Source organism: Peromyscus maniculatus, chromosome 2 (genome assembly GCF_049852395.1).
Source record: "Peromyscus maniculatus bairdii isolate BWxNUB_F1_BW_parent chromosome 2, HU_Pman_BW_mat_3.1, whole genome shotgun sequence".
NCBI classification, from domain to species: domain Eukaryota; kingdom Metazoa; phylum Chordata; class Mammalia; order Rodentia; family Cricetidae; genus Peromyscus; species Peromyscus maniculatus.
Genome location: NC_134853.1, coordinates 80,925,401 through 80,952,528, shown reverse-complemented (window position 1 = coordinate 80,952,528; position 27,128 = coordinate 80,925,401). Strand labels below are relative to the sequence as shown.

Here is a 27,128-nt window from a genome sequence, read left to right as displayed (position 1 = left end):
GACTCAGCAGTTAAGAGACTGGCTGCACCTCCAGAGGACTTGAGTTTGACTACCCCCATGGCAGCTCACAGCTGTCTGTAACTCCGGTCCCAGGGGATCCAACATCCTCTTCTGGCCACTGAGGGCACCAGGCATGCATGCACATGGTACACAGAAACAAATAGAGGCCGAATACCCATACACACAAAATAAAACTTGGGGGAAAAAAAAAGGAAACCATGCAAACCGACTTTGGGCTAGAGAGATGACTCAGCAGGCCTTCATTTCAAATCCCAGCACATAACCTTCCCTCTCCCCTAAATTTCAGCATTTGGCAGATAGAGGCAGGAGGATCAGGAGTTCAAGGTCATCCTCCACTTCATAGCAAGTTCTAGACTATGTGAGACCCTGTGTCAGGAGAAAACAAGAAGAAAAGGAAAACATATTTCTCTCTTCCTTATCATGTTGTAGATTATTGTATATGAGTTTTTCTGTCTCTTCTTTTTTAAAAACCGTATTAGGAATTGAAAGCTGTGTGATCTTTGAACACAGTGCTCATGTAAGTCTGGAGAAAGACTCCGTTGGAAAAGTGTGCAAGCAGGAGGACCTGAGTCGGGATGCCCAGCACCTGAGTCTAAAGAAGGGCGTGGCGGAGCATTACTGTTCACGTCAGCGCTCAGGCTGGAGTAAGGAGACAGTCAGGAGAGCAGATGCTGACTGTCCAGCCTGTGCGCCGTCACTGGGAGACCTGCTGTAAAGGGAGATACCTGACCCTCACACGCACATGTGTATACACACTAGGCCTACAGCCCCTCCAAACCCATTTTAATGGTTGACTAACCCTGTATTTGTCACCCATAGTTGATCATTACTCCATCAGCCTTTTACGTCATCACTTTCCCTCATAAATTCTGAGGAGTTTCTTTATATCAAAAGCTTTTTCAGAATTTGATATTACTTTGTAAGGATTAGTTCTGGATCTAAATTCTCAAGTCCAAGACTGCATGTTTCAAAAACTGGGTTACTTTTATTGATAGATGATACCAAAATAACACAGAGGGTCCGGCCCTTCCCCTGTCTTTTGTGGTAATCCTTTTTAAAAAAAAAATTTTATATTTTTTATTTTTTTCCCCTTTGTGCTCTGAATTGGATCATTAAGTCCTTTTTCATTTTTCTTTTAACCCCCGCCCCAAGTTCAAGCCTACTTGAATTTTACATTCACAAACTCATGTTCTTCTTAGATTGTTCTTTGTAAGTGTTCTCTTGAAGAGTTATGTGTATTTAGGGACATTGGCAGCTTTGTGATGCTAATTTAGCGATGGTCATTTAGCTGTAGGGGAGGGGCATGGAGGAGGGGACCCTGCCTAGTTCTGTTTTCAACTTGTGCTATTTCTTCTCATAATAGTTTTTCAGATGCCTTTTTAACTGGAGCTCCAGGTTAGGGTCTCAGCATCTGTCACTTGGACTGTCAGCGGGCTCATACTTCAGCTCGTTCTTTTAGTTTCACAAATAATGACCCTCATACTAACATTTTACAAGCTAAAATATGGGATCTTTTTACCTGTTGCTTTTTAGCGCCCCCCCCATCCAGACATTAATCAACATAAACTTGTAGGAATTCCACAAGAACAGCTTTAATTTAAATCTGCTACTTATATATTAACTATTTTATCTTTTTAAAAAAAATGTTAAATGAATTTTGAACCTTGGTACTCTTAAAACAATGTACTGTATTAATTATTTAAGTATCACTGCCTGAGTTTCAAATGCCTATTTAAACATGTCTAGATAGAGGGGAAGACCAAGGCCCGCCACCGTAGTGCCTGTCTGTATTGTGTCCAGAGTGCTTACATTATACAGATGCTGCAGATGTGGAATACATGCACTTTGCTGTTTGTCTTTTACAATTGTGTCTGTTTTGTTTATTTAAGATCTGGACATTGGTAGTTGGCTATGTGCTGATGGTTTCATTCAAGTGGAATGCAAACACTGAACGCTACTTGAGAGCAGTTTCGATTCCTGTCTGGATGATACTGCTTTTTCATATAGGTGGGTCCTTTTTTTTTCTTCTTCTTCTTTGTAGAACAACCTCCCAATAACTGAAGGTTAAGGTCAGTAGAGGTTGACCAATGAAAGTGAGTTCTTAGTGTTCTGTGTTACATTTAAAATTCTTCAGCATAATCTACAGAAAATGTTGAGCTTTGAGCTTTCACTAATCTTCAGTGAAGATGCTCTGCTTCCAAATGTTGATCTCTAAGTTCCTTACACATTCTTTTAGTAAGTCCTTGAAGATAAGTGCGCCTCAGACTGCAGCTGTGGTGACCCTCTCGCTCATTTTGCTTGCGGCTAACTTGGGGAGGCGATAGATAAGCACCCAAGGATGATAAGAGGGCTTGGGTCTTGTTGAAGGACTGGAGAAGATTTTTATTCTGGCGAAGAGGAAGAGCCTGTGTCAGGAATTGGGGAGGAGGTTGAGCAGGAAGAGTGCATGAAGTAGGAAAAGTGCTTCCTAAGAGCTGAAGGACTGTCCATCCCGTGAAAGAGTGGTCATGAGGAGAGATGCCAGAACTTCCGGAAGCCTCAGAAAGACAGCTCACTGCTCCGCAGAGATGTTCCACGGCAGGGCTGCTCAGTCATGAGTTTCCTGCTCTGTGAAGCAGCTCACTGTTAGCTGGGGAGCTGATAGTGCTGCTGCTGCTGCTGCTGCTGCTGCTGCTGCTGCTCTTGAATGGCTTTTCAGCATGACTCACATGATTGGGCAAGACATGTTTCTGAGTCTGAGTTGATGGGAATAATAAGTTGTAATTTAAAAACAAAATAATGGAGCGACCTGGAGCAGCAGATAGCCTCAAGTAGCTTTTAAAATTAACCTTTTTTGTAAGTTTGCCCCTTCCACCCAAGAAAGCAACAGCTAAGCCCAGCTGACTGAAAACTGTCTGCTCAGGGTCTGATTTTAAGAGAGCAGTACTCTGTAGACTTGTGGAGTTGGAACCATGAGGTTTATCTGCAGGGTCCCCTCATGTGACTCAAAACTTGAGTTTGCAGAAGGCAGAGGAGGGAGTCTCATGTGAACTCAGGGAAGGCGGCTGCTTGGGGACTTAACTGTCTGCTGTGGGAGCTTTGGCTACAGCCTTTGGCTTTGTCGGGCCCTGTTTTGAGACTGAGTTCAAACCTAGTGCCATTTTCAGAAAATGAGGCTGGCTTCCTGACTTCAGGATCAATGCCTGACTGATTGTCCTAGTATTAGGTGCTGTGTAGGTTGAACTTGAGTTTGGGGTGACCTGAAACCTGTGAGGGGGGGGGAGGGGGGGAGATGGGGGGGTGCCTGTAATGGACGGGGGATTGACCTCTTAAGAGTAGGTTGGCACATGCCTTGATCCTTTGAGAGCAAGAATGAAACTGTCCTTGAATTGGAGTTTACTTGCAAGAGTCTTTTAAAAACATTTTCCCATGTAAAATGATTTCTTAATTAGCATGTATATCTAATTGCTCTGTTAACTAAAAATGTTAATTCTTAATAATTTTCAGCATCACTGGCTGGCTCATGGAGAATTCCAGTATTCCTGGTTATTGTTTTCCTGATGTCTGTGGGCACCCTTTATGAAAAACAGAATGGGAAAGAGTCTGCTGGTAAGAAATAGTCTATTATGAATATATTCTTAGTATTTTGAGAGATAACTGTCTCTATTGCTATGATAAACACCATGACCAAAAGCATCTTGAGGAGGAAAGGGTTTATTTCATCTTATAGCTCTTAGGTCAAAGGTCACACTCCATCACAGAGAAGTCAGGATAGGAACTCAAGGCAGGAACTGATACAGAGACCATAGTGGACTGACTTGCTCTCCATGGCTTCTCAGCCTGCTTTCTCATATAGCACCGAGGACCACCTGCACAGGAATGGCACCACCCACAGAGAGCTGGGCCCTTCCACACCAATCGTCAGTCAGGAAAATGCACCACAGGCCAGTCTGATGGGGGAACATTGCTACATAAAAGGACATATTATGAAGTATCATATAATGCTCCAAATGTATGCATGCCATTTGAATTTAGGGTATTCACCTTAGAGCAGGATTCCTGGGTGATGGTAATCTATGTTTGTTTCAGGAACTACAAGACTACTTCCAGGGCAGCTCAGCAGTTTACATTCTTAGACCCTTGATGTTTCCTGATTGCTCTGGGTAGCAGCAGTCCAGAGGGTGTGAAGTGCTTCTTACTGTGGCTTTGGTTTGGGTGTTCTAATTACTGGTGGTGTGAGCATCTTTGCATGCATCTACTAGCCATTTGTTTATCTTTTTGGGGAGATGTCTGTTTATACTCTTGGTCCTTTTAAAAATTAAGTTGTCTTTTGTTGCTGAATTACTGAATTCTTTAAATATCTTGGATACTGAATAGATACACACTCTGTAAATATTTTATTCTATGGGCTGTCTGATTCTTTTGGTAGCTTCCTTTTATTTTAATTTAATTTTTTAAAACTTAATTTAAAAATTTTCTATTTTTAGATATATGTACTTGTGTGTGGGTTTGTACATGTGAGTGCAGCACTCAGAGAGGCCAGAAGAGGGCATCAGATCCCCCAGAGCTGGAGTTACAAGTGGTTATGAGTACCCTGAAGTAGGTGCAGGGAACTGAGCTTGGATCCTAGAAAGCGGTACATGTTCTTAATAGCAGAGCCATTTCTCCAGACACTTTATTTTTAAAGCCCAATCTTTGTATTTTTCTCTTGTGCTGTTGTCATATCTAGCAAATTCTGGCAGTATCCAAGGCCATAAGTCTTTACATCTTGTTTTCCTTTCAGAATTCTATATTTTTGTCTCTCACATTTAAGTCATTGATCAGTTTTCAGTTGCTTTTTGGATGTAGCACTAAGAGTCCATCCTCTCTCTTGCATGTTTGATACCTAGTTTCTCCCAGCACAAGATGCTGAAGTTTTTTCTTCCCTTGAGTGGTCTTGGTACCCTTGTGAAGAAGCAGTTGAACATGGATGTGTGGGTTTATGACCATACTTTTGTTCTCCCTTGGCGGTGGTGTTTGTCCTTATGTCATTGTTTGGATGAAGCAGGAGTGTGAATCCTCTAGCTTCCTCTTTTTCCAGACTGTTTCATTTAGTGGTTTCCGTCCCCTTCATTGCCATGTGAGTTTTAGGATCATTTTTTTCCCTATATTCACAATAGTCTGGTGGGATTTTGATTAGATGTTGAATTCATCAGTAAATTGGGGAACATTGCATTTCTCTCTCTCTTTTACGCATACACGCATGCATGCACGCACGCACGCACGCACGCACGCACGCACGCACGCACGCCCCAGTAATCAACCTCCAGTTGGTGAGTGTGGGATGCATCTCCATGTATTTATTCTTTAATTTCTTTTAGCCATAATGTTGTGTAGTTTTTAGTGTTTAAGTTTTACATCTTCTTGGTATGCAGTGTTTTCTGAGTTTGATTTTGTATGATTCATTCTTAGTATATATTTAGAAGTATAACTTGCTTTGTGTTATACTGATACTGTACCTTCATCTCTGCTGGACTTGTTTCTTGGCATCAGTTTAGCTAAGGCTTCTTTAGCACTTGCTATCTAATGCTGTCTTTTTTAAAGGTTGTGTGTGTGTGTGTGTGTGTGTGTGAGAGAGAGAGAGACAGAGAGAGAATATATATGCCACAGGTGTGCAGGTGCCGTGGAGGCTGGAAGGGCATGTCAGATTCCCTGGAGCTGAAGTTTCAGGCAGTTATGAGCTGTCTGACATGGGTGCTGGGAATCCAACTCTTGCCTTAGTGCTTTTGACCCCTGAGCCATGGTTTAGCTGGTGGTTTCTGTGCTACTTTAGACTTTTTTCTTTTTGGAACACAGGGTCTTGATGTATAGCTCAGGCTGGTCCTCCAGTATGCCACCACACTTGGCATCAGCTTTTAAAAACATACAGAAATTCCAGGGTCACCGTGACCATTCCCTTTTGTCACACATGTATTAGGCATATTCATACCAAGGATGTCTTTCTGTGTCAGTGAACACATTATTATTTTTAGCATTTACTGTAGACAGATCAGTGTGTGGCACTCCTGTACGGTGATCGTATGTTTTACGAAGTTTTTTTTAGATTGTTTCTATTATATTTGGTGAGTATATCTGATGACTGTAGATTTCTTTTTCTTGTTTGAGATGAGATTTCACTGTGTAGTCCTAGCTGTCTGGAACTTACTACATAGACCAAGGTGGCTTTAAAATCACTACAAAGAACCATAGTAACAAATCTCTCCGACAGTAGAAAATCAGGAAGATTTTATTTTCTGTTTTACTGTCTTTCAGTCTCCTTTTGTGGCCTGGGTACCCTTCCCCCTCTTCTGGGTTGGCTTCCCTTTGGTCTACTCTGCTAGAGGGTTAAGTTCAGTCAGCCTTATGTTCCTACAGGTTTCTTTCTGTGGATTCAACCATCTGAAAATCAAAAATATTTTGGGAAAAATAACATCTCTATTGAATATGTAAAGACTTTTTTCTTGACATTTTCACACTACAAGGCAATATTACCACAATTATGTGGCATTTGTACGTTAGGTATTCTGCATAATCTAGGGAAGATGTAAAGTGTATGTGAGGATGTGCATAGGTTATGTGCAAATAGTGTCATTTTATAAGGGGCTTGAACACCCACGGATTGGTATATATGGTCAGCAATTGTTCCCCTCTGGTGCAGAGGGCTTCCTGTATATGAGTAGTACAGGTCTCCACTAAAGGATTCCATGCTCTCCTCCCCTACCCAGGTATAAATTTTAGTCACCCAGTTAACAGCACTTAGAGTACTCTGAGAATAAGAACTCGTACCAGGTTTTGAGTGTATGTGGGAAAACTTTAAAGTAAGAAAAGCAAGGACTGGAAGGTGGTTCAGTGGTTAAGAGCATGTACTGCTTTTTCAGAGTTTGGGAGTTCAGTTCCCAGCATCCCCATTAGGTGGCTCACAACTGCCTATAACTCTGGCTCCATGGGACCCAGTATCTTCTGGCCTCTGTGGGAATCTGCATTCACATGCATATACCCACATACAGATACAGATACACACACACACACACACACACACACACACACACACACACACACACACACACACACACACACACTTGAAAGAGTAAAAATAAAGGGCTGGAGAGATGTCTGTGCAGATAGAGCACTGGTTCTTCTTCCAGAGGACCTGAGTTCTATTCTCAGCACCCACATGGCAGCTCACAGCCATCTATAATTCTAGTTCCAGGGGATCTGACACCTCTTCTGGCCTCTGTGGGCACTGTATGCATGTGGTGCAAAGACATACATTCAGGCATGATACCCATGAACGTAAAATAAAAATAAAATGAATGAAAAATAGTAAAAATAAATCTTTTAAAAAGTAGAGAAAACAGGCTTCAGCTGTCTCTAATGTCAAATGCTTGGCCTAGAGCAGTAGTGCGGAACACCTCGCCACTGATCTGCCAGTTGACTGTTAGAAATACTTTTCACAGGGAGGCCCTGGTAGTTGCTTCAGGTGCTTGAGAGAGCACATGCTATGAATGAACACGCTTGATCAGTGAAGAAGCCCAGACAGAAAAGAGGAGAGGAACAAAGTCAGCTTCTCACTCCTCATCCCCTAATCTCCAGTTTAGTTCTGTCAGCTTGTAGGCTTAGAGGAACCTGTTTGTTGCTCATATCTAGGGTCCTGTGCCCTCGCTGCTGAGAGGGAGGTGTATTCCATGTTAGTGGGGGAAACGGAAGCCTTCGTACAGGTCACTACAGGCTAGCAGGCGTCCATGTAGGCAGTACCTTGTGCCAGCAGCAGGCATGTTTGGTTTCTCACTGCTGCTGCTCTGGGAGAACAGAGCACACCAAGAAGCAGCTCCTTAGATTTGTATCACTTTGTGTTTTCTTATCAACATCGAGAAATTAATCTGCTCTTCGTGGACTTCGTTGTATCAACAGATTTTAATCCGGTGTCGTGTTTGGTTCCTTTGTTTGAGACTCTGAGTTTCTGTCTTGTCACTGGCCTTCTTTAGACTTGTGTAGCTCTCCCCATACCGACCCTGACCCTGGGTAGACTGATACTTGAAACCTTGAGTACGCTTCCCCACCCCCACCCCAGTCCTTGAGCCCAAGGTTATGTACCCTTGTTGATGTGCCTATTTTTAGCTGGGTTTTAAATCTAGTACCATGACCTTACCTAGAAGCTTATTCCTGGCGTTCATCTGTGCAGACCTTGGGGTTTTGAAGTACAGAAACAGCACATAGATAGAGCTCACTAAAATGTGTGTCTCTTTGATAAGAGAAGTTAACAGGTCTCGGGTCCATAATTTTCAAGTACCTTTTGTTGGTTTTCTCTGCGTGGTACTCCTTTGAGACGTCTGAAGTGTGTCACTCGTGCGTGACCCAGAATGTTACCGCACAGTTTTCATTGAATATTTTCTGTGTATTTTACTGACACTAGCAAATTGAATAGTCTTTACCTGTAGTTTTGCTGGTTTTAGTTCTCAGATCTGTAAGTGTCTGTGGTGTGCAGCATGTTACTTAACTCTGAAAGATGATATAAATGTGTCTGTAGGGAGAATATGACTTAGGGCATAGCTGTACTAGTGTGGAAAGGGATGGAAGCTGCAGAGATGTTCTAGATAACTAGAGACTCTAGTGGCTTATGCTTGCAGTTTGTGCTGTCAACAACAGTACTTCATTGTTGATAACAGCCAAGGTATGCTCAATACCTCTTTATACCAGGGAGCATCCAGAGCCTTTTATATCTTTTCACTCGGTCACATACAAAATAGGATTCCATGTGGAGCTCATTTCGCCAGTGAGGAGACTGGGCTTGTTGGCAGGGATTCTCCCACCACTGCTACATAGTAAGATCTGGGGTTCAAGCCCAGGTGCTCCTGCTTTCTCACCTGCCTCCCCAGCCCTCGAATTATCCTTCCTCCACATACAGAAACTCTCTGGCCTTCTACTCTGATCTCCAGCTTCCTGTTACCTGTCCGCTCCTCTCATAGACCTGTGTTCTGGCCTCCTTGACTTCTTGAAGCCCTTCAAAGAGGACACTGCTTTTCTTTGTGGCTTTCTTTACCTTTTGTCTTGGAAAGTGTAGTTACTATTACTATTTAATCTCCAATCTCTCCTTCCCCAAGATAGACTTGTTCGGTTCCTTTACGTGGCTGCTGTTGTTGCTTCCCCTTCTTCCCCTTCTTCCCCTTCTTCCCCTTCTTCCCCTTCCCCTTCTTCCCCTTCCCCTTCTTCCCCTTCTTCCCCTTCCCCTTCTTCCCCTTCCCCTTCTTCCCCTTCTTCCCCTTCTTCCCCTTCCCCTTCTTCCCCTTCCCCTTCTTCCCCTTCTTCCCCTTCTTCCCCTTCCCCTTCTTCCCCTTCTTCCCCTTCCCCTTCTTCCCCTTCCCCTTCTTCCTCTTCCCCTTCTTCCCCTTCTTCCCCTTCTTCCCCTTCTTTCCCTTCCCCCCTTCTTCCCCTTCCCCTTCTTCCCCTTCTTCCTCTTCTTCCCCTTCTTCCCCTTCTTTCCCTTCCCCTTCTTCCCCTTCCCCTTCTTCCCCTTCCCCTTCTTCCCCTTCCCCTTCTTCCCCTTCTTTCCCTTCCCCCCTTCTTCTCCTTCCCCTTCTTTCCCTTCTTCCCCTTCTTCCCCTTCTTCCCCTTCCTTTCGAGACAGGATTTCTCTGTGGAACCATGGCTGTTCTGACACTCACTCTGTAGACCAGGCTGGCTTCCGCCTGCCTCTGCCTCCCAAGTGCTGGAGTACTGGGATTAAAGGCGTGCATTCCACTGCCTAGCTTAGGTTTTCATCCTTTGTACTCCTGAAATGTTCTACACTATTTGACATTAGTTTTAACTGATAGTTTTAGCATCACGTTGGCTGTGAGTTCAGGGTCTTGCTGCCTGTGTTAGCATATGGCCCAGGCTCCTCTTAGATGAGTATATTTAAAAGTCACCATGGAAGCTGTTTTTTAGGGTGTCTCAAGTGAACCTCCTCTTATTAAATTGATTATGCAGAAATCTATTTGTTCAGGACCACTGACAGTTGCTTACTTCAGAGGAGAGAGTCCTGGCTTATTTTGCTTTTTACCTGGAAATTATCCCACCCACCTTTTTATTTTCCTGCTTTACTGTCCAAGGTTATTAGGCGTCCCCACACTGATTTCATTTGGGGTATCCTGAGATAGCTCTGCTGTAGTCAGTTTGTGAAACTTCTATTTGCAAGTCTTACTAAAACACCACTCTCCAAAATCCTCACCCTGGCCTCTTATAGTTCCCTGTTGGATAATCTGGAGAGGTGGGCACCTTTGGTTGTGATCTGTCCGTTTGTCACTGGGTGAGTTCCTCCAAATCCAGCCACTTCTACCAGTGAAGACCACATCTAGGTTTCCTTTCATCCATCTTCCAGAAAAGCCAGAGTGATCTTAGTACATCTCAGAACTGGTCACTTACATAAGGGCAGGAGGCAGCTGCGTGGATTCTGAAAGGGCAGGGGAAGGATGCTGGTACTGAGGACACTGTTGTATGGCTCGTGTCCCTGCTGCTGTCTGGACTGGAATATTACACTACAGTTTTGAAGATGTTGCTGTCATGAGAAATTGAGCAAAAGGCCCACAGGGGTCACTTCTTAGAGCTCCATATATATTGTACTGTATTCACCAGGGGAGGTGGAGATTACTGCCCTGTTTACAGTGCCTTTCTGGTCTTCTTTGGATAAAGAGTAAAGCTCTCAGTGTAATCTCTGTCATTTGGTGGACTGGTTGTAGCTGTTTATTCGGTCATGGTGTCCCACTAGCTGTCTGTGTTCTCAGTCCTCTGACGTTCTTTTGTATTTGTATTTTGTATTCAGCTTCTTTTTATAACCTTACTGCTAGGTTCCTTCTACTCTGGCTTATCCTTGGCATTTGTTTGGTTAGTTCCCTTTCCTCTCTTACAATCAATTAATTATACTTTCATTTTTAAAGAGAACCCTTCCCTTGAAGGGTTGGAGAGGTGGCTTAGAGGCTAAGAGCGTTTGCTGCTCTTACAGAGGACTTAAGTTCAGTTCCCAGCACCCACATGGTGGCTCACAAGCATCTGTAACTCCAGTTCTGGGTGATCTGCCACCCTCTTTGGTCCTCTGTGGGCATTGCACACATGTGGTATACAGACATGCATTGTAGGGAAAACCCCCATACACAATTAAAAAAAAAAAAATTAAGAGAGAACCTCTCCCTGATTTGCCAGATTATTTCAGGTTTCTTGTCTTAAGAGCTAATAAAATACTTGCACCATGTATAGCAGTCATAATTTGTCACTTACAGTTTTTACATGGTTCTTTAATGCAGGTAGGTATGTCTCTTCACTAGACTCTGGGAATTGGGTTTTGTCTTTATCCCTACACATGTACTAGTAAACAGAGTACATGCCAGACAGAAAGGTACTGCCTCCCTCCCTCAGTTGATGTTTGCCTTTGTATACAGACACGTGTGTTGTATAGACTACTGTTGAAGGCCAGGGGACCAAAGGCCCAGCATAGACATGCAACTTACCTCTTCTTCCCAGACTGTGAGTGAGAATTCCTCTCTGAGTGCCTTAAAATAAACTTCTTTCAGGTCACAGGGGCATTGTTGGGGGATGGGATAGGACATGATTACGCTGGGTGGCTCTGCACTTCAGTGGCTTATTGACCAAAGAGCCACTTGAGGCTCTGGCCTCTTCTCTCAGGCAGGTGGCCAGTCTTCAATTTGTTGGGTGTATAGGGTTAATTGGAGCTAAAAATTCTTTGACTGACTGAAGAGTTGTGTTTTATTTCCTTGATTGACAGACTTCTCCATTGTCAGGCTTTCCAAAAGGAAGGTCCTATCTGTGTGAGTGGCGTGATTGGTGATCTGAATGGCCAGTGTCCTTAAGTTGTAGAATCCACTGCAGCTGGTGTGAGTTGGGGGTACTCATTAGGATCAGGAAATTGTGCTTATGCATTTTTACGAAACCAAACACCTCCTCATGGCTCTGGCATAGATGTAGTCAGGGGAGGTGTTCAACAGTGTTTTGGACAGAATGCCATGGCTGCTGCTGCTTGCCATTAACTTAGAAATCAGACTTAAGAAACTCTGGAACTTTCACTAAGTTGCTGCAGAAAAATCACAGGCCTGCTTGTGTGGGAGCTGTGTGGCTTCCAAGTTACAGTGTATCATTATGTTACCCAGATTGTGCATAGGTGTATTTACTTGATGGAACTGCTTTGCACATGACACTGGCTGCTGAGGGAGTCTTAAGAAATAGTCTCAAGTGTGTAAGAAAGTATACTAGAACCTGGTGCTGTATGAGCTAGTCTGCCCTGTCTGCATAGCCTGTCAAGAGACTGACCATCAAAGATATACCTCCCTTGCCAGTAGATGACTGATTTGAATCCAGTGTAAATGATACACTTTGGTATCCAGAAGGAATTTTGCGTGGGACCAAACACTGATGTTCTTTTAGATTTCCCAAGGTGGATTTTACCTATGTTGTTTCTACTTTATAGATCTGTGATTTTGCATAATATCTATCCATGTATTTACATATTCATTTATGTTACATCATTGCTGTGAACAGTAAGTGTGGACTGTCTCATACTGTATTAGAACCTAATAATACAAAATAGTATAAGACAGTTTAACCAGGATGCTCTCAGACTCGGTGTGCAATGTTTTTCTGAAGGAAGTGTGCATTAAAATCATCTGGTAAAGTTAAAAAAATAAAAGCCCAGCATTTTGAATTTATTAGTTTAGGTGAAGTATCTGGTGTACTTACCACCATTGGGTTCTCAAATGAAGAAGACAGAATGTCTAGGGACTTGCAGCTGGTGATTTTGAAGTGTTCCTTTTTGGTAAAGACCCACAGTGGCTGAGAAATCACTATTTTGGTTTGTTGCTAATGAAAATAGTTTTGGTTTAAATTGGCAGGAGTTAGTTCCTGCTTTTTTTTATTTGTTCAAAGGATTTAAAAAACGTGTGTTTCTTCCTTTCCACCCCACCCCTTACAGGGGCAGAATTACCTGGACAAGTGATCTCCATGGCAGCTTCTACTCTCGCAAACTTGGCTATCTCCATCACAGGGTATGAATCAAGCGGTGAAGACCAGCCCTCCACTCACCCTGCAGGTGACTGATGTCATGAAGGCGCTCAGAACGTTCTAGAAAATGAGACAGAAATAGGAAATAGAGTGAAGAAGGAGGCTGGCAGCATAAAATGGACCTCAGGCTTGCTGGTCCTCCACTATTTTATTCTGATTCTTGTTTTTACACCGTAATCCTCATGTGCTTATTTTCTCATGCTTCTGATTGTTTACCTTTGTGGGTCTCCTATCGTGGCTCCTTCCTTTGCCTTTAAAACGTGCCTTTCTTATGTCTTGCAATTGCACTGTTTTTCTTCCCTTAGTGTCCCATTTACCATCCATAGTTCCACCCTGACTCTATGCTCTTCTTATCTTGTTTTTTTATTTTGTGTTCCTTTTTTTTTAGCAGTCAGTTCTATAGTTTTATTTTTTTACTATTTTTATGTGTTTTCTTTCCTTCCCAACTCCCTGTCTACAGTGGAATGTTTTTCTTTTCCACAGTTTATTTTCATTCATTTTTATTATTCCCCAGCATTCTTTTTCTTGTCTCAAAGTGAAAGTACAATTTAAATGCCTTATGCTGTATATATTTACTGTGTTCCCAAAGCAGCCCCTCTGGTTGCTCTGTAGGGCCTGGCTTCTGTGAGATCCAGCTGGTAGATTCATACCAGGTTTGGAGCCATCACATATCATACTTTCACAGAGTTCAGAAGTGTGTAGTCTGTCCCAGTTTGTACTAAGATGCTCATTAGTGCCTAGTAGAGGTGGAGAATATTACAGTAAACACCCCCCTTTTTTTTAAGTGTGTATGGTTTGTGTGTGTTATGGGCATATAGTGTATGCATGTGTATGTAGAGGCCAGAGTTTGGTGCCAGTATTTTCTTTAGTTCCTCTCTGTTTAATTTTTGAAATAGAGTCGTCCATGGCACCTGGAGCTTACCAATTTGACTTGGTTTGCTTGCCAGCAAGCTCCAGAGATCTCCCTGTCCCTACTTTTCCAGCGCTGGGATTTCAGACACACACTGTAGCCCCTTTTACATGGGTGTTGGGGATCCAAACTCAGGTACTTGTGCTTACGTGCCAAGCACTTTGCCAGTTCAACCATTCTTCAATCCTCCCATATAGGAAGCTCTTCTTGAAGTACTGACTTAGTACATTGTAAATGGAGTTTCTCTGTCCCGTCCCATTACACAGCCACTTTTAAATAATCACTCTGAGGCTTATATTAATTATAAATGTTTGACTGATGACTCAGGCTTATTACTAGCTAGCTCTTGCATTTAAATTAACCCATATTTTTAATCTATGCTTTGCCACGTGGTTCATGGCTTGTTACCTCATTTTCTACAGATCTTGCTTTCTGGGCAGCTGGCTGGAGGTTCCTTAACTCCACCCTTCTTCATCTTCTGTCTTTATCTTATTCTGCCTCACCATTGGCCAAACAGCTTTATTATCAACCAATGGGAACAGCACATATTCACAGTGTGCAGGATTCCACAGCATTTCTCCCTTTCTGTCTAATCAAAAAAGAAGGTTTTAACTTTAACGTAGTAAAATAGTACACAACAAAAACAGTTATCAAGTAAGAATCAGTTACAATATCCAGTTATTTGTATTTGGCAAAATTAAAGAAAATACTCTATCATCTATCCTAACTTTGTGAGTCTAAAGTTTCATATCTAATTTACCTTTTATTATAACTAAGGAAAGCTATAATTATAACTATCTAGTCTTCAACTCCATCAAAGACCCCAGAAGGAGATAATATTACCTGAGTAAACAAGAAGTGCATTGCAAGCAACTAAAACTCTAGAAATGGCAGAGACATCTGGCTGCTTGGATAGTTACCCAAAGTTCTTCTGTAGTTTTGGGGCATCCATCTTCAGCCTATAGACCTAGAGTATCTGGCAGATTTTTTAGTGAAACAGGAAATTTGAAGGACTGTCCCTCCTATATTGGCAAAATTCATCAGTTGCTTTCCTCTGTGTTTCATTCCTGCTGAATGTCTGGCAGTTTGTTCTGTGAAGCAGGAACCTGAAGGACCATCCTACCTTGTTTTAGCAAAGTTTAGCATTCACTTTGATGGCTAAACATAGATAAGAATTATGGCTTAATGTAAGTATAAGATCTAGTTAGTAATAAGCCTGAGCTACCAGTAGAGCATTTATAATTAATATATATAAGCCTTGGAGTGATTATTTAAAAGTGGCTGGGAGAGGGGCAGGACAGAGAAACTCCATTTACAGTACTTGTGTTAAGGAAGGCATAATTTAGGAGAAAGCATCCAGAGTAGGAGAAACACATACTGTTCTGGAACATGAAACCATGTTTCCGAAGCAGAGAGGGATGATACTTAGGTTGTAGAGTTACTGTTCTTCTGGCATTTATCATTCCCACTGACCTGGAGTTTCCAGATCAAACAGGCAGAGCAAAGTCAAACAAAAGCATGCTATCATCAGCTTCACTTTTAGCCTTGACCAATGAGCACAGACACAAGCAGGCAAAGCATCCATACAAATACAATAAAAATGAATCTCAAAAAATGCTTAGCTCATATAGAGTAAAAGGTAAACCTGATTTCCCTAGATCAAAACTCTGCTGATGGTAGTTTCCACAAGTTCGTTTCAGTGCAAATCTGCTGTCTCTTGACCTCATGCAGTCCTGCTACACGTGCCAGTGCAGTGCATTTTTTATTGTTCTTTTCTCATGTGGACTAAGACAGTGTGTGACTGTATGTCTTCGTGTTTTTAGAGCCCGCGGACAGGGGAGAGCCCCCCCCAGCAGTGTCTGCTTCCTCTTCATCCTCTTCCCGTTCCTCGCCCTCTTCTCCTTCTCCTACTTTGGGCAGACAGAGGCCTGAGATGGGGACGTTTCTCAGGAAGAAGAAAACCAGCGACATTTACTTCGTGTCTCTCGTGTGGGCCATCATTGCTGTCCAGCTCTGGCTGAATCTGTGGATCGTGCAGCTGCTGCCAGTGCCTGTTGCAGGTTGTTGTTTGGTTAAGTATGGTTTTATCTTGTTGCCACAGACTTCCTTCTCCTTTTCTTGCAGTGGGATTTTAATGTTTGATATAATCTTATTACCATCTTACTTAAAATAGTTGTATGTTTGTATTAGTTCATGAGAAAAATATTTATTTTTACTTTATGTGTATGAGTGTTTGCCTGCATATGTGTGTCTTTAGAGGCCTGCTCCACATAAAAAGGGTATTTATTGGATCCTCTGGAACTTTGGAACTTGAGTTTCAGACATTTGTGAGCCACATGTACCCATGTCCTCTGCAAGAGCCATAGAGAATTCCGGGACAGCCAGGGATACATAGAGAGACCCTGTTTCAAAACCAAAACAACCTAATGAAGAAATTTTTGAACTGTTACGTCATACTGACTGTTTTACTTTTCTATTGCTGTGACGAAACACCATGACCAAGGCAACTTATAAAGAACTTATAAGCATTATTTAGAGGCTCATCATTGTTCCAGAGGGCTAGAGTCCATGACCTTCATGGTGGGGAGCAGGGCAACAGGCAGGCAGACATGGAGGTGGAGCAGTAGCTAGAGCTTACATGTTGAGAGAACAGCCACGAGGCAGAGACAGGCAGGCAAGCAGGCAAGCAAGCATGTACACATGAACACACAGTACTCCCTCTGGGAATGGCTTGGGCTTCTGAAACCTTAAAGTTTACTGCTAGTGTCTACTTCCTTCAACGAGGAATTCCTCTTAATCCTTCCCAAACAGTTCCACTGACTGGGGACCAAGCATTCAAATATATGTGCTTATGGGATCCATTCTCATTCAAACCACCACACTGACCCTGCAAATTACAAGGTTGGGTTTAAGAATATTGGTCCCAGGAGTTAGAGACATTGTAGTGGAAAGAATCAGTTACCTAGGTCTACCCTTACTGGCCTCTTCCTAGTTGGTTTTAACAGTTGGTTTCTCTGCAGAACAGAGAGGCCTCTCTTCAGATGCACGGAGCAGCATCATGTGAGGAAACAGGAGCACAGTTGAAAATACTGCCTGCAGTGGTACAAAGCCCCTGGGGAAGAGCAGCTGTAATAGCCAAGGAAATCAGTTCTCCTTAGTCAGATAGAGGGAAGCTATGAAGGCCATTGTAGTTCATGATGTTTGTAGGCTAGACAGTGAGTCCTGACTCATCCTGGGATTTAGCTCCAAAAAGAGGATGATATTTAGCTAGTGGGGCTTACTAGAAAGTATGCCTGGTGTGGTGGTTTGAATAGGAATGGTCCCCATAGATTCCTGTGTTGGAATGCTTGGCCCATAGGGAGTGGCACTATTTGGAGGTGTGGCATTGTTGAAGGAAGTGTGTCACTGGGGGTGGGCTTTGAGGTCTCAGAAGCTCATGACAGTTCTCATGAGTCTCAGCCTCTTCCTGTGGCCTGTGGATCCAGATGTGGAACTCTAAGCTTCATCTCCAGCACCATACCTGCCTGCACGCCACCATGCTTCTTACCATGGTGGTAATGCACTAAACCTCTGAAACTGTAAGCCAGCCCCAATTAATGTTTCCTTTATATAAAGTTGCCATGGTCATCATGTCTCTTCACAGCAATAGAAACCCTAACTGAGACACCTGGCCTGTTCCTTCTGTTTAAAATACCTGTGGTCCTCCTCATTCCTTTCCTACACAATCTTGTTTTAGTACTGGCTTTACTGCTTGGAATGGAAACTAAGGAACCTTTTCATGTTCTGCCTAGAAATCTGTGTCCTTTGTGTTTGTATCTTCTCTGTAGTTTGGATAATCAAAAAGCTCGTGATTCACTTTGGAGTGGTGGGCTTCCTGGAGAAACGCTGCCGCGTGTGGTGGCAGGTCATCGAGGGCTTCCTGAAGGAGCGGCAGGAGGCCTTAGCACCATGGCCAATTATCGGGCTTGGAAAGTTCTTACTAAAAGTTGATAGCAAGGTATTGTATGACTGACTGCTTCCGGGATTTTATGTGTTCCATAGCTTGAAACGATCCATTTCATAACATGTGTTAGTTAATGATGTACGTCATATCTAATTCTCCATGAAAATTTAAGGCTTAGAGTTATGTTCATATGAGGAGAGGGCGGACTTCAATGAAACACAGCTGTAAGGAGAGAGCACCTAGGTTGACTTCTTCTTAATAAGGACCAGAATGAAATCCAGAGAGCTGAAGTGACTTGTTTAAGATTAGGTGAGATGGTGGCTCAGAGTGGGAATATTTTTGGAGTGATTCTTGTTTGTCAGATACTGTGTTGAGTTACAGGGGAACTTAACCAGTCCTGGACCCCGAGACAGATGCTCGACTTACTGTCGAGAGGTGGTCATTTTTGAGACCTTGTTAAGCTGGTTAAAGGACATGGAATCTAAATCCACACTCTGCCTTTGGCTCCTAATTTGGTTATTGACTAGCCCTGTGACCTTGGACAGATGGCTTAACTTCTGTGCCTTGGTTTCATTATCAATGAAATGGGTATAATAGCACTTACTCATAATGTGCTTGTGTGTGCTGAGTTAATATAGGCAAGCTCCTATGTGTCTGATGTATTCAGTGCTAGCCAGGACTACAGTTTGTATAGCGAAGTATCTCTGTGACACAGTGGGAGCACTCAGTGAAAATGCCCTCCCTTGTGGCCCAGGTGGTAGAAAGGGCAGTTTGGGGAAGTCAGCAGAGCAGACTGAGCACAGCAGGCGTTTATTAGGTAAAGGACTGGCTGTGCAGAGGCTCTGTCCCTGGGAGGAGGATATGGCTGTCAGGTGTTACAGTAAGGCTTGGGGTTGGCATTGCAGCCCTCCTGGTTGTAAAGCGGCCCTGTGTTAAAGCTCTGTAATGCACTGTTTCTTCCTCTCCTTTCCTGACCCCTTCCTCCCTGCTCTCAGAGACTCTCTCTCCACACTGTTGTTGCATTCTCTAACGATATCCCACTGTTCTTATCTTCTCTCTCACCTCCCTGTCCTCCAGCTCTGGCACTGGCTAAATAAGAAGGTAATAAACATGTGGGTGTGGTTTTCACTACTGAATTGCATACCCTGCCCAGCCCCTCAACATCTCCTTTCTCATTCTGTGTTTCAGTCCATGTGTCAAACTAAGATTTGTTTTTAAAATTCTAACTATAAGCTATGGAAGGTCGTGAAATATGAATTCTGCCATAGAGTCATTTACTAAAACCTCCACAAAGCTCTTAGGATATGAATGCCCCCTTTGTTCAAGTATTGAGAAGTTATGTCTCATAGCCTTTCTGTCCATAGAATTGATTTCCTTGTCTTTTCTCTTTAATGGGGTGACTCTGGTCTTTCTCTCTTTTCTTCTTTGAGTCAAGGTCTTGCTCTATAGTCTAGGCTGGCTTCTAAACTCCTGCCTCAGTCTCCTGAGTGCTAGCATTGTGGACATCTACCAGCAAGCCCAGCTAGCTGTAGGTTCTTTTGGTTTGTGAAACAAATTAAGCTATAGTTATGGTAGAGGAAGAAACTCTTTGTTGCTATTTTTTTAATAAATGACATAGTAATTTTTAAAAACTGACAGATCGGTAAAACACCTGTTGAATTTGTCTTTTTTTTTTTTTTTAAATAAAAACTAAATTGTCTTAGCGTGGGCTTCTGTTGTTGTGGTAAAACACAACTTGGGGAGGAAAGAGTTTATTTCAGCTTGCATGTCTCAGTGATAGTCCATCATGGAGGAATACTGCTTACTGTCCTGCTCCTCCTAGATTGCTCAGCCTGCTTTCTTATGCAACTCAAGACCGCCTGCCCCAGGGGTAGCACCACCCACAGTGGCCTGGGCCCTCCTACATCAATCACTAATCAAGAAAACGCTCCATAGGCATGCCCACAAACCAGTCTGCTGGGGACATTTTCTCAATTGAGGTTCCTTCTTCTCAAATGACTAGCTTGTGTCAAGGTGGCAAAAAATTAACTGTGACTCCAGTATCCCAGAAACAGACTATCTTTCCTTCTTTTTTTCTTTCTTTCTTTTATTTAATCAACCTATAACCTATGACCTATAACATCGAATTCTGTGTTTCATGAGTCATAAGGTCTGTCTGTGGGAACTGCTTTCCATAATTGATATGGCATTGTGATAGGCACATTTCATATCAATTCCTAAGGCCAAACTACATATATGAGGAATGCTGTGCCTTCGACATTTAGTCAAGGTATGGCAGTGTTTGCAAGAGGTGGCGTCATGTATGTGTGTTCTGTTTAAACAGAGGCAAGACTAGGTTCAGTAAAAATACTGTAAAAAACCTTAAAGATGGGGAAGTAGATCAAAGTCACATTTTGATTTTCAATTTTTATTTACTTATTCATATTTGTTAATTATTCAGTGTTTGTTTTTGTGGTGCTGAGGGGTCAAATTCAGGCCTGGAGCATGGCAAACTATCATGTACTACTAGACCCAGATATCTGGACTTTTAAATGTGGAGATTAGAATCCCCTCCCCCCCATTGAAATGAAGAAATGACAACATCTAAGGTTTTAAAACGGGATCGCAAGTAAGCAATGTGCAAAATATATTGTCTACTTCATCCTTAATCTGCATGGTTGTTATTCCTTCATTCCTGTAAACCTAGTGTCAGCATGTGAGTCTAATCCCTGTCTGTCTGACTGTCCGCCTGCCTATCTGTCTATCTATCTATCTATCTATCTATCTATCTATCTATCTATCTATCTATCTATCTTTATCTAGATAGCTAGATAGAATATATACAAAGAGATTATAACACACATTTTGTTAACTTTAATCAAAGTAAAGTGATTATGTATGTTTCCCCAGTTGGTGTCTATTGAAATGAATTGTCCACAAGATAAGTTAGAAAGAAGAATTAAATTTCATTAAGTTTAATTTGATCTACCCTCAGTGGACTAAATGAGATTGGAAACCCTCAGTGGACTAAATGAGTTTGGAAACCCAATTTATGAGCCTAATGTATAGCTGAAAAGCAGAGTCAGTTTTAAAAGATTCCTGAAGGAGCAAGTAACTGCTGTCTTTCATTTTGTGTAGCGTGTTCAAAGCATTGGTGTGTAGTTGAGATGCAGTCACCTGCATTTCTGTGTGTGCTCTAGAGAAATGCATTAGGATATATGATACTTTTTTGTTGATTTTGAGACAGGATTTCCCTGGATAATAGTCCTGGCAGTCTTGAAACTTGATCTATAGACCAGGCTGACCTCGAATTCACAGAGATCCACCTGCCTCTACCTCCTGAGTGCTGGGATTAAAGGCATGCACCACCACTGCCTCAGCTTATGATATGTCCTTCATAGCTTGATAAACAAAGCCAGTTGTCTTAGAAGTTTTAGAGTAGAGCTTAGTGTAATTAAGTTTTAAAAGTGCATCCCCTTCTCATATTTGAAATACTTAGCATGCCATTTTAAAACAGTTCCTCTTCTTTTAAGAACAAAACCTTAAAGGTTATTAATTGGTCATTGCCTAGAAAGATTGGAGCAATTCTTAGATACCGTGTGTGTTGCACAGCCCAGCAGTGATGGTGACAGTTTGGTTGGCGATGCTCGCTGTGAGCATGTGGAAGGTCAGCCTCCTTGGAAAGGAAGCACCTGGCATTCCTCTAGAGACCCCGCGTCCTCTGTCCGTGTTGCTCTTTGCTCTCTTGTTCACTCATGCACTCAGCAGTTGCTGCTTTTCCTCTATCCAGACTTACTGTCCTGATTGTTTGAAATGTGTATGAGGGTTTTGTCTGCATTACGTGTGTGTATATGTCTATATGTGCACTGTGTACATGTAGGCCTGGTGCCCCTGGAAGCCAAAAGAGATTATCAGATCCACTGGAACTGCAGTTAAAGACAGTTGAGCCGCCATGTGGGTGCTGGGGACTGAACAGGGTCTTCTGCAAAGCACCCTTCAATATGTGGCAGGTTGGAAAGAACAAGAGTCTCTCAAGTCTTAAGCAAGTACTTTGTACTGAATTTCTGACAGAATTGGAGTTGGGAAGATTCTACTCTAGCCTAAAACTATGAAGTTTGATTCTGTGATTCTGGTGGGCGTATTTGTGGAAACCCGTGTTTGTATGTTAATAGTACCTGAGGAGGTTAGGGCTCGGTGCTTATTTCTATTTAAAAATAGGCTTTTAAGGATGCTTCCTACATTACTTTCAGAAACCCTTATTCATGGAAACAAATCTGGTTGTACTGAACTACTTTGTGTGTGTGCTGTACAGCCTGTACTCTTGGTTTCCGGGGTTTTGGAGCTGTAGAGGGAGGAGTGAGGCAGCCCTTCATTTGGGGAGCTGCCTCAGGAACTAGAGTCCTGATGGCAAAGCTTCTCAGTCCCTTGATTTGAGAACTTACCTTCAGAGTAAGACACCTGACCTTCCATATCTTAGAAACCTGCCCCCCCTTTAATTTCTGCATTGTCGCTGATGCTTTGGTAGCATGATTGAAGCTCTGAGTGTCGACATTAGATTAACGTTTCGTGTCTGAGTTCACTGTGGCACTAAATGAAGGGCAGTGTCCTTCGTGGAAAACATGAGTTCAACTTCTGAAGAAATAAATGTTGTAAAAGTTGAGATGTTTTTTAAAAAGAAAAATGTTGCCTTTAGTTATTTAACTCACTGTGTAGAGATTGTAGTTTCAATTTAAATTAGGAAAAACTTAACAGTATTACAGCCCACACTTGGGTTGAAGGGTGCAATATGGCACATTAGCAATATTGATCTAATTACGTCTACTTTTGAATGTTCAATGGTGGCTTTGCATGGCAGGAAGTGTAGAAGTCTATCATTGTTGCATGTTCTGAAAACAAAAACTGTGTAAATTGTAGGAATATGGGATTGTAAACGATGAGAAAAGTTCTAGCAAAGATAGAGTATCAAATAACATCTTAAGGAGAGCATAATTTTAGTTATTGGTTAAAGAACAGCTGCTATATTAATGGTTAATGTACTTCATTGAGTTAGAATTGTGTCATAAAGCTTATATTTTCAATAGAATAGAAACTTCTAGTGGATAGCAGGACTTTAAAAAGTATTTTTTTTAAAAAAGTATTTTATTGTGAAATATCTAAAAATCTAAAAGTCCTGGTGCTGGCAATAATGGCTTTTATGCCAAGTGTAGCACCCGAGTTCAGTCTGTGAAAGCCGCATGATGGAAGGAGAGAACCTACTCTTCAGATTGTCCTCTGATCTCCATACTCATGCCCTGACACCTGTAAAGTAAATAAACACATATATTTAACTTTTTAAAACAATTAAAGCCTTCATAACACATTCATTTAAAAAAACAAAACAAATTAAAAACCCCCAAAACTATTCATCCGCCATTCATCTCAGAACTGCCAAAACATAGTACCTGGGAGCTGTTACTCTGAATTCGCTATTTATTATTGCCCTAACATTGCATGCATCCATTACTGTCTTAATCACCCTAAATGCGAGGAAAGTCAAATGCATTTGGAATTAATTGCTATCTGTCTTTGCTCCTATTTTTTTTGTATGATTTAGAGATGACCATTACAAGGAGCACACACATTCTCTAAAGCTGTCTGTGCTTTCTAAGTGATAATACAGCTTCATGAGACTTAAGTTCAACTGATAGATTGTCACCATTTAGTTTAGAATATATTTACTATGTCTCGTGAATTAGAGATGGAAATGTGGATGTAGCATAGGGAGAATTCAGGGGTAGATGTGGATAATGTTCTGCTTGACCGCCTTCTCATAGCTCTGACAATAATGAACTCTCCACATAACAGCAGCAATTAATATTGTTAGTTAATTTTCTAAGTTAATTTGCTTATAGCTTTTACTGCTCTAATCAGTATGCTGTCGTTTGCTTTGCAATGCTGAATATCCTGTATTTGTGATATTTGAGTACATGCAAGTGTTGATTAACTGATACTTTGAAGATAAGTAATCATCCTTTCTCATTTCTGTGCAGATGATCATCTGGTTGGAGAAGATGTTAGATAAAATTATTAGCATTTTCATCATATTCTTGCTAGTAATAGGAACCCTTCTTTTAGCCCTTCTCCTGACTGCAAAGGTAAAGTACAGCCACTGGTTATCTTGTTATAACAAAGGCCTTGTTGCTAGAGTTGCATATGCTGAAGCTAGCAGAAGCAAATGGAAAATGTTATTTGGCTTATCAGAAGTACCTCTACCCATTTTATACATAAATCGTTTTGCTGTGAGTCTGCCTAGTATGTTTTCTCTTTAAATTGCTTTTGCACACATTTTATTTTGTCATCAAGTCTTCAGGAGAAAATGCAGTTAAAAGAAATCCCCAAAATAATCCTCCTCCATCCCCCAAGCTGGCCTCATGACTCCTAAGCTAGTAGCACAGTGCTCCCCCTTCCTCATCTCCTGGGGTCCGGAGGCCTTCCGCTGGCAGTGCAGGTGCTGGCCTGCCAACCCCTGCCGCGGGCTTCTGAGAACCTCCATGTGCAGGTGTGCTGGTGCGCCTACCTTCAGAATCTCTGCATTAGCCCCTTCCCTCTTGCCCCTGGCCTTCCCATGGAGTACTTAAGTCTGGTGCAGTTCCTTGTTGCCTGGACTTTTGCTGTCTGTTGTGACATGCTGTCCTCTGGCCATGGCATATGTGGCTATTGTTGTCCTTAAGTCAGACCCATAGGAGACCCTCAGAAGATTGTGACCACTAAACTTCCCTCAGAAGAGAGAGATCTCACTAGAACACATGGCAGCTCACATAGGCTCTTTTTTTTTTTTGGTTTTCAGATTCTTCCACCTTAAGTCTTGTTTCTAGTTCAATGTCATGGAGAAGGGCACTCCCCAAAGCACGGCCACATTCTCTCTTCACAGTGGTGTGCTTGCTGAGGGTAGTTTTGTACACTCTTTCAGTGCATTTTTATATTTATTTCTCTGAACTCTACTTGACTCCACTTCCAGGTTTTGGTGGTCTGTTTTCAAAAGATTGTGACACATACCCGAAATCATGGGTATCTAACAGTCCTGTAAAGATTCATTAGTAACCGTCACCAGTAGATGATCCAGGGCAGCAATTTGCTGAAGTACTGCATTGTGCTTACCAATAGCCCCCAGCTACCTCCCAGGAGCAAGTACTTCAAAACTTTACTAAACAGTTGGTAAAAGTTTTCTTACTGAGAAGTCCTACCAAGACAAAGCAATGGAGTTCAAACCATAGAACAAGAAGCCTGACAACCAAGACATTTTTCTTTAATGAAACTGTTCTTTCAGAATAAAGGTTAAGGAGCTGCAAGTATGGCTGTGTTGCCTAGCACTTGGCCAGTGTGCTCAAGACACCGGCTTCAGTTCCCACCTGATTCTCTTCCCCTTGAAAAAAGTAAAGGCAGAAGAAAACCATTTCCAGATAAGTTAAAACTGAGAGGATTCATTGGTGGCAGATGTGTACCGTAAGGAAAGTTAAGATAATGTGATAGGGTACACCTATCATCCAGCCAGAGCTACATAGTGAGACCTTATCTTTAAAACAGACACAAACCAAAAAATGACTTTCGGCTGAAGAGAAAGGACTGTGGAGATTCTATCTTGGTTCCACAGGAGGGAATGGGAAAACACATAGGCACATGGAAAAGTTACATACTTTTCTCTGTGTTCTAACCTAATATAATTAACTATATATAATAGGAACACTTACCAAGTATTGTCCAGGAGAGGGAAAAGGTAAAATAACCTAAACAAAAATAGTTACAACCAGCAAGAACAACATCAAACAAGAGACACATACTGAAATCCAGAGATGTCCAGAACATAGGTAAATGGCATGTTACAGAGATTACTCCCAACATTCTTAGCTAAGATATGACAGGACCATAACTGTAACTATCTAGTCTTCAACCCCATCAAAGACCTGAGAAGGAACATAATAATACCCGAGAAAACAGAAAATGCAGGAACTTTCTTATTTAGACAAAAGGGGGAGATGTAGTGGATAGCTGTTCTGTCTGTGACTTTGAAGCATCGCCCCTAGAGACGTAGCAGGTAACTGCTGTATCTACCTATGACCTTGAAGTACTTGCCCCTGGGGCGTGGCTCAGGGCTACCCTTAAGAACAGAGACACAGTAGACTCTCACTTCTCTCCCTTGTGGGCTTGGATGCAATACTGACTTTGGTAGCCATTCCAGAACCTGTGACAATTCTGTTTTGTACAGTGAGTTGTTCTCCCCTAATAAATTCCTTTGCCCTTTAAGTGGACTCCGTGAATTTCTCGCTTTATCACAGCTATCCACTACATGTCTTAGTCATTGTTCTATTGCTGAGAAGATACAACATGGTAAAGGCAACTCGTACAAAGGAAAGCATTTAATTGGAAGCTTGATTACAGTTTTAGACTTAGTCCATTATCATGATGGTAGGGAGCATGGCAGCGTGCAGGCAGACATAGTGCTGGAGCAGTAGCTTAGAGCTACAGCCTGATCCACAGGTAGCAGGAAGAGAGCCCAAGTCTGGTTTGGGTTTTTGAGACTTTAAAGCCCACCCCCAGTGACACACTTCCTCTAACAAGGCCACACCCCTAACCCTTCTAATCCTTTCCAACTAGTGCCACTCCCTGATGACTGAGTATTCAAACATATGAGCCTATGGGGCCATTCTTACTCAAACCACCACAAAAAGGCAAATTCAGTTTCAGTTCCCAATGGCTTTTCTGCAAGCAGAACTACACAGAAGCATGCTGGTGATTTATTTGCCTGTGTGTCTTACCCTGCACAGTCACTGTATTAGCTCACAGTTTTGTCATTGCATATGAAGGTGTATAAGCACACATGTAATCTGTGCTGATGTATATACGTGTGGACTAGATGTTTGTGTCCATGAGTTAAGTATTTAGATTTTTTTAAGGCAGATTGTTAAGCTTCTTGAAGGCATGGAAGGTATTTCTTTTAGTGTATATCATAGACATTACTATAACAACTTGTAAGTGCCCACTTCTAAATTAATAAAAACCAAGATATATAATTATTTAATCTCATAAGAGTAGAAAAAGACATTTTATATTAGGTATATTACTTACTGTTTTTTTTTTCTCTTTTTACCTATGTTACAGGTACATCAAGAAAGTGTACACATGATTGAAGTCACAAGTAGTCTGATTAATGAAACTCTAGCAAATCACCCAGAGTGGGCAAAGTAAGAATACTATTTT

At 42.0% G+C, this 27,128-nt stretch overlaps 1 protein-coding gene across 4 annotated transcripts in view; it reads left to right on the top strand.

Moving 5' to 3' along the window:
* The window catches only part of Tmem245 (transmembrane protein 245), an 81,008-nt gene that overhangs the window by 9,234 nt on the left and 44,646 nt on the right, over positions 1–27,128 (top strand). For 2 of the 4 annotated variants that reach the window (XM_006985276.4, XM_016003780.3), the window contains exons 2-9: positions 1,911–2,028; positions 3,508–3,609; positions 12,974–13,090; positions 15,796–16,032; positions 17,800–17,969; positions 18,993–19,016; positions 23,924–24,028; positions 27,030–27,112. In XM_006985276.4, the coding sequence (XP_006985338.1) occupies positions 1,911–2,028; positions 3,508–3,609; positions 12,974–13,090; positions 15,796–16,032; positions 17,800–17,969; positions 18,993–19,016; positions 23,924–24,028; positions 27,030–27,112 (956 nt within the window). The remainder of the gene's footprint in view (positions 1–1,910; positions 2,029–3,507; positions 3,610–12,973; positions 13,091–15,795; positions 16,033–17,799; positions 17,970–18,992; positions 19,017–23,923; positions 24,029–27,029; positions 27,113–27,128) is intronic. The other 2 variants (XM_042271198.2, XM_006985275.4) reach the window with 1 other exon arrangement.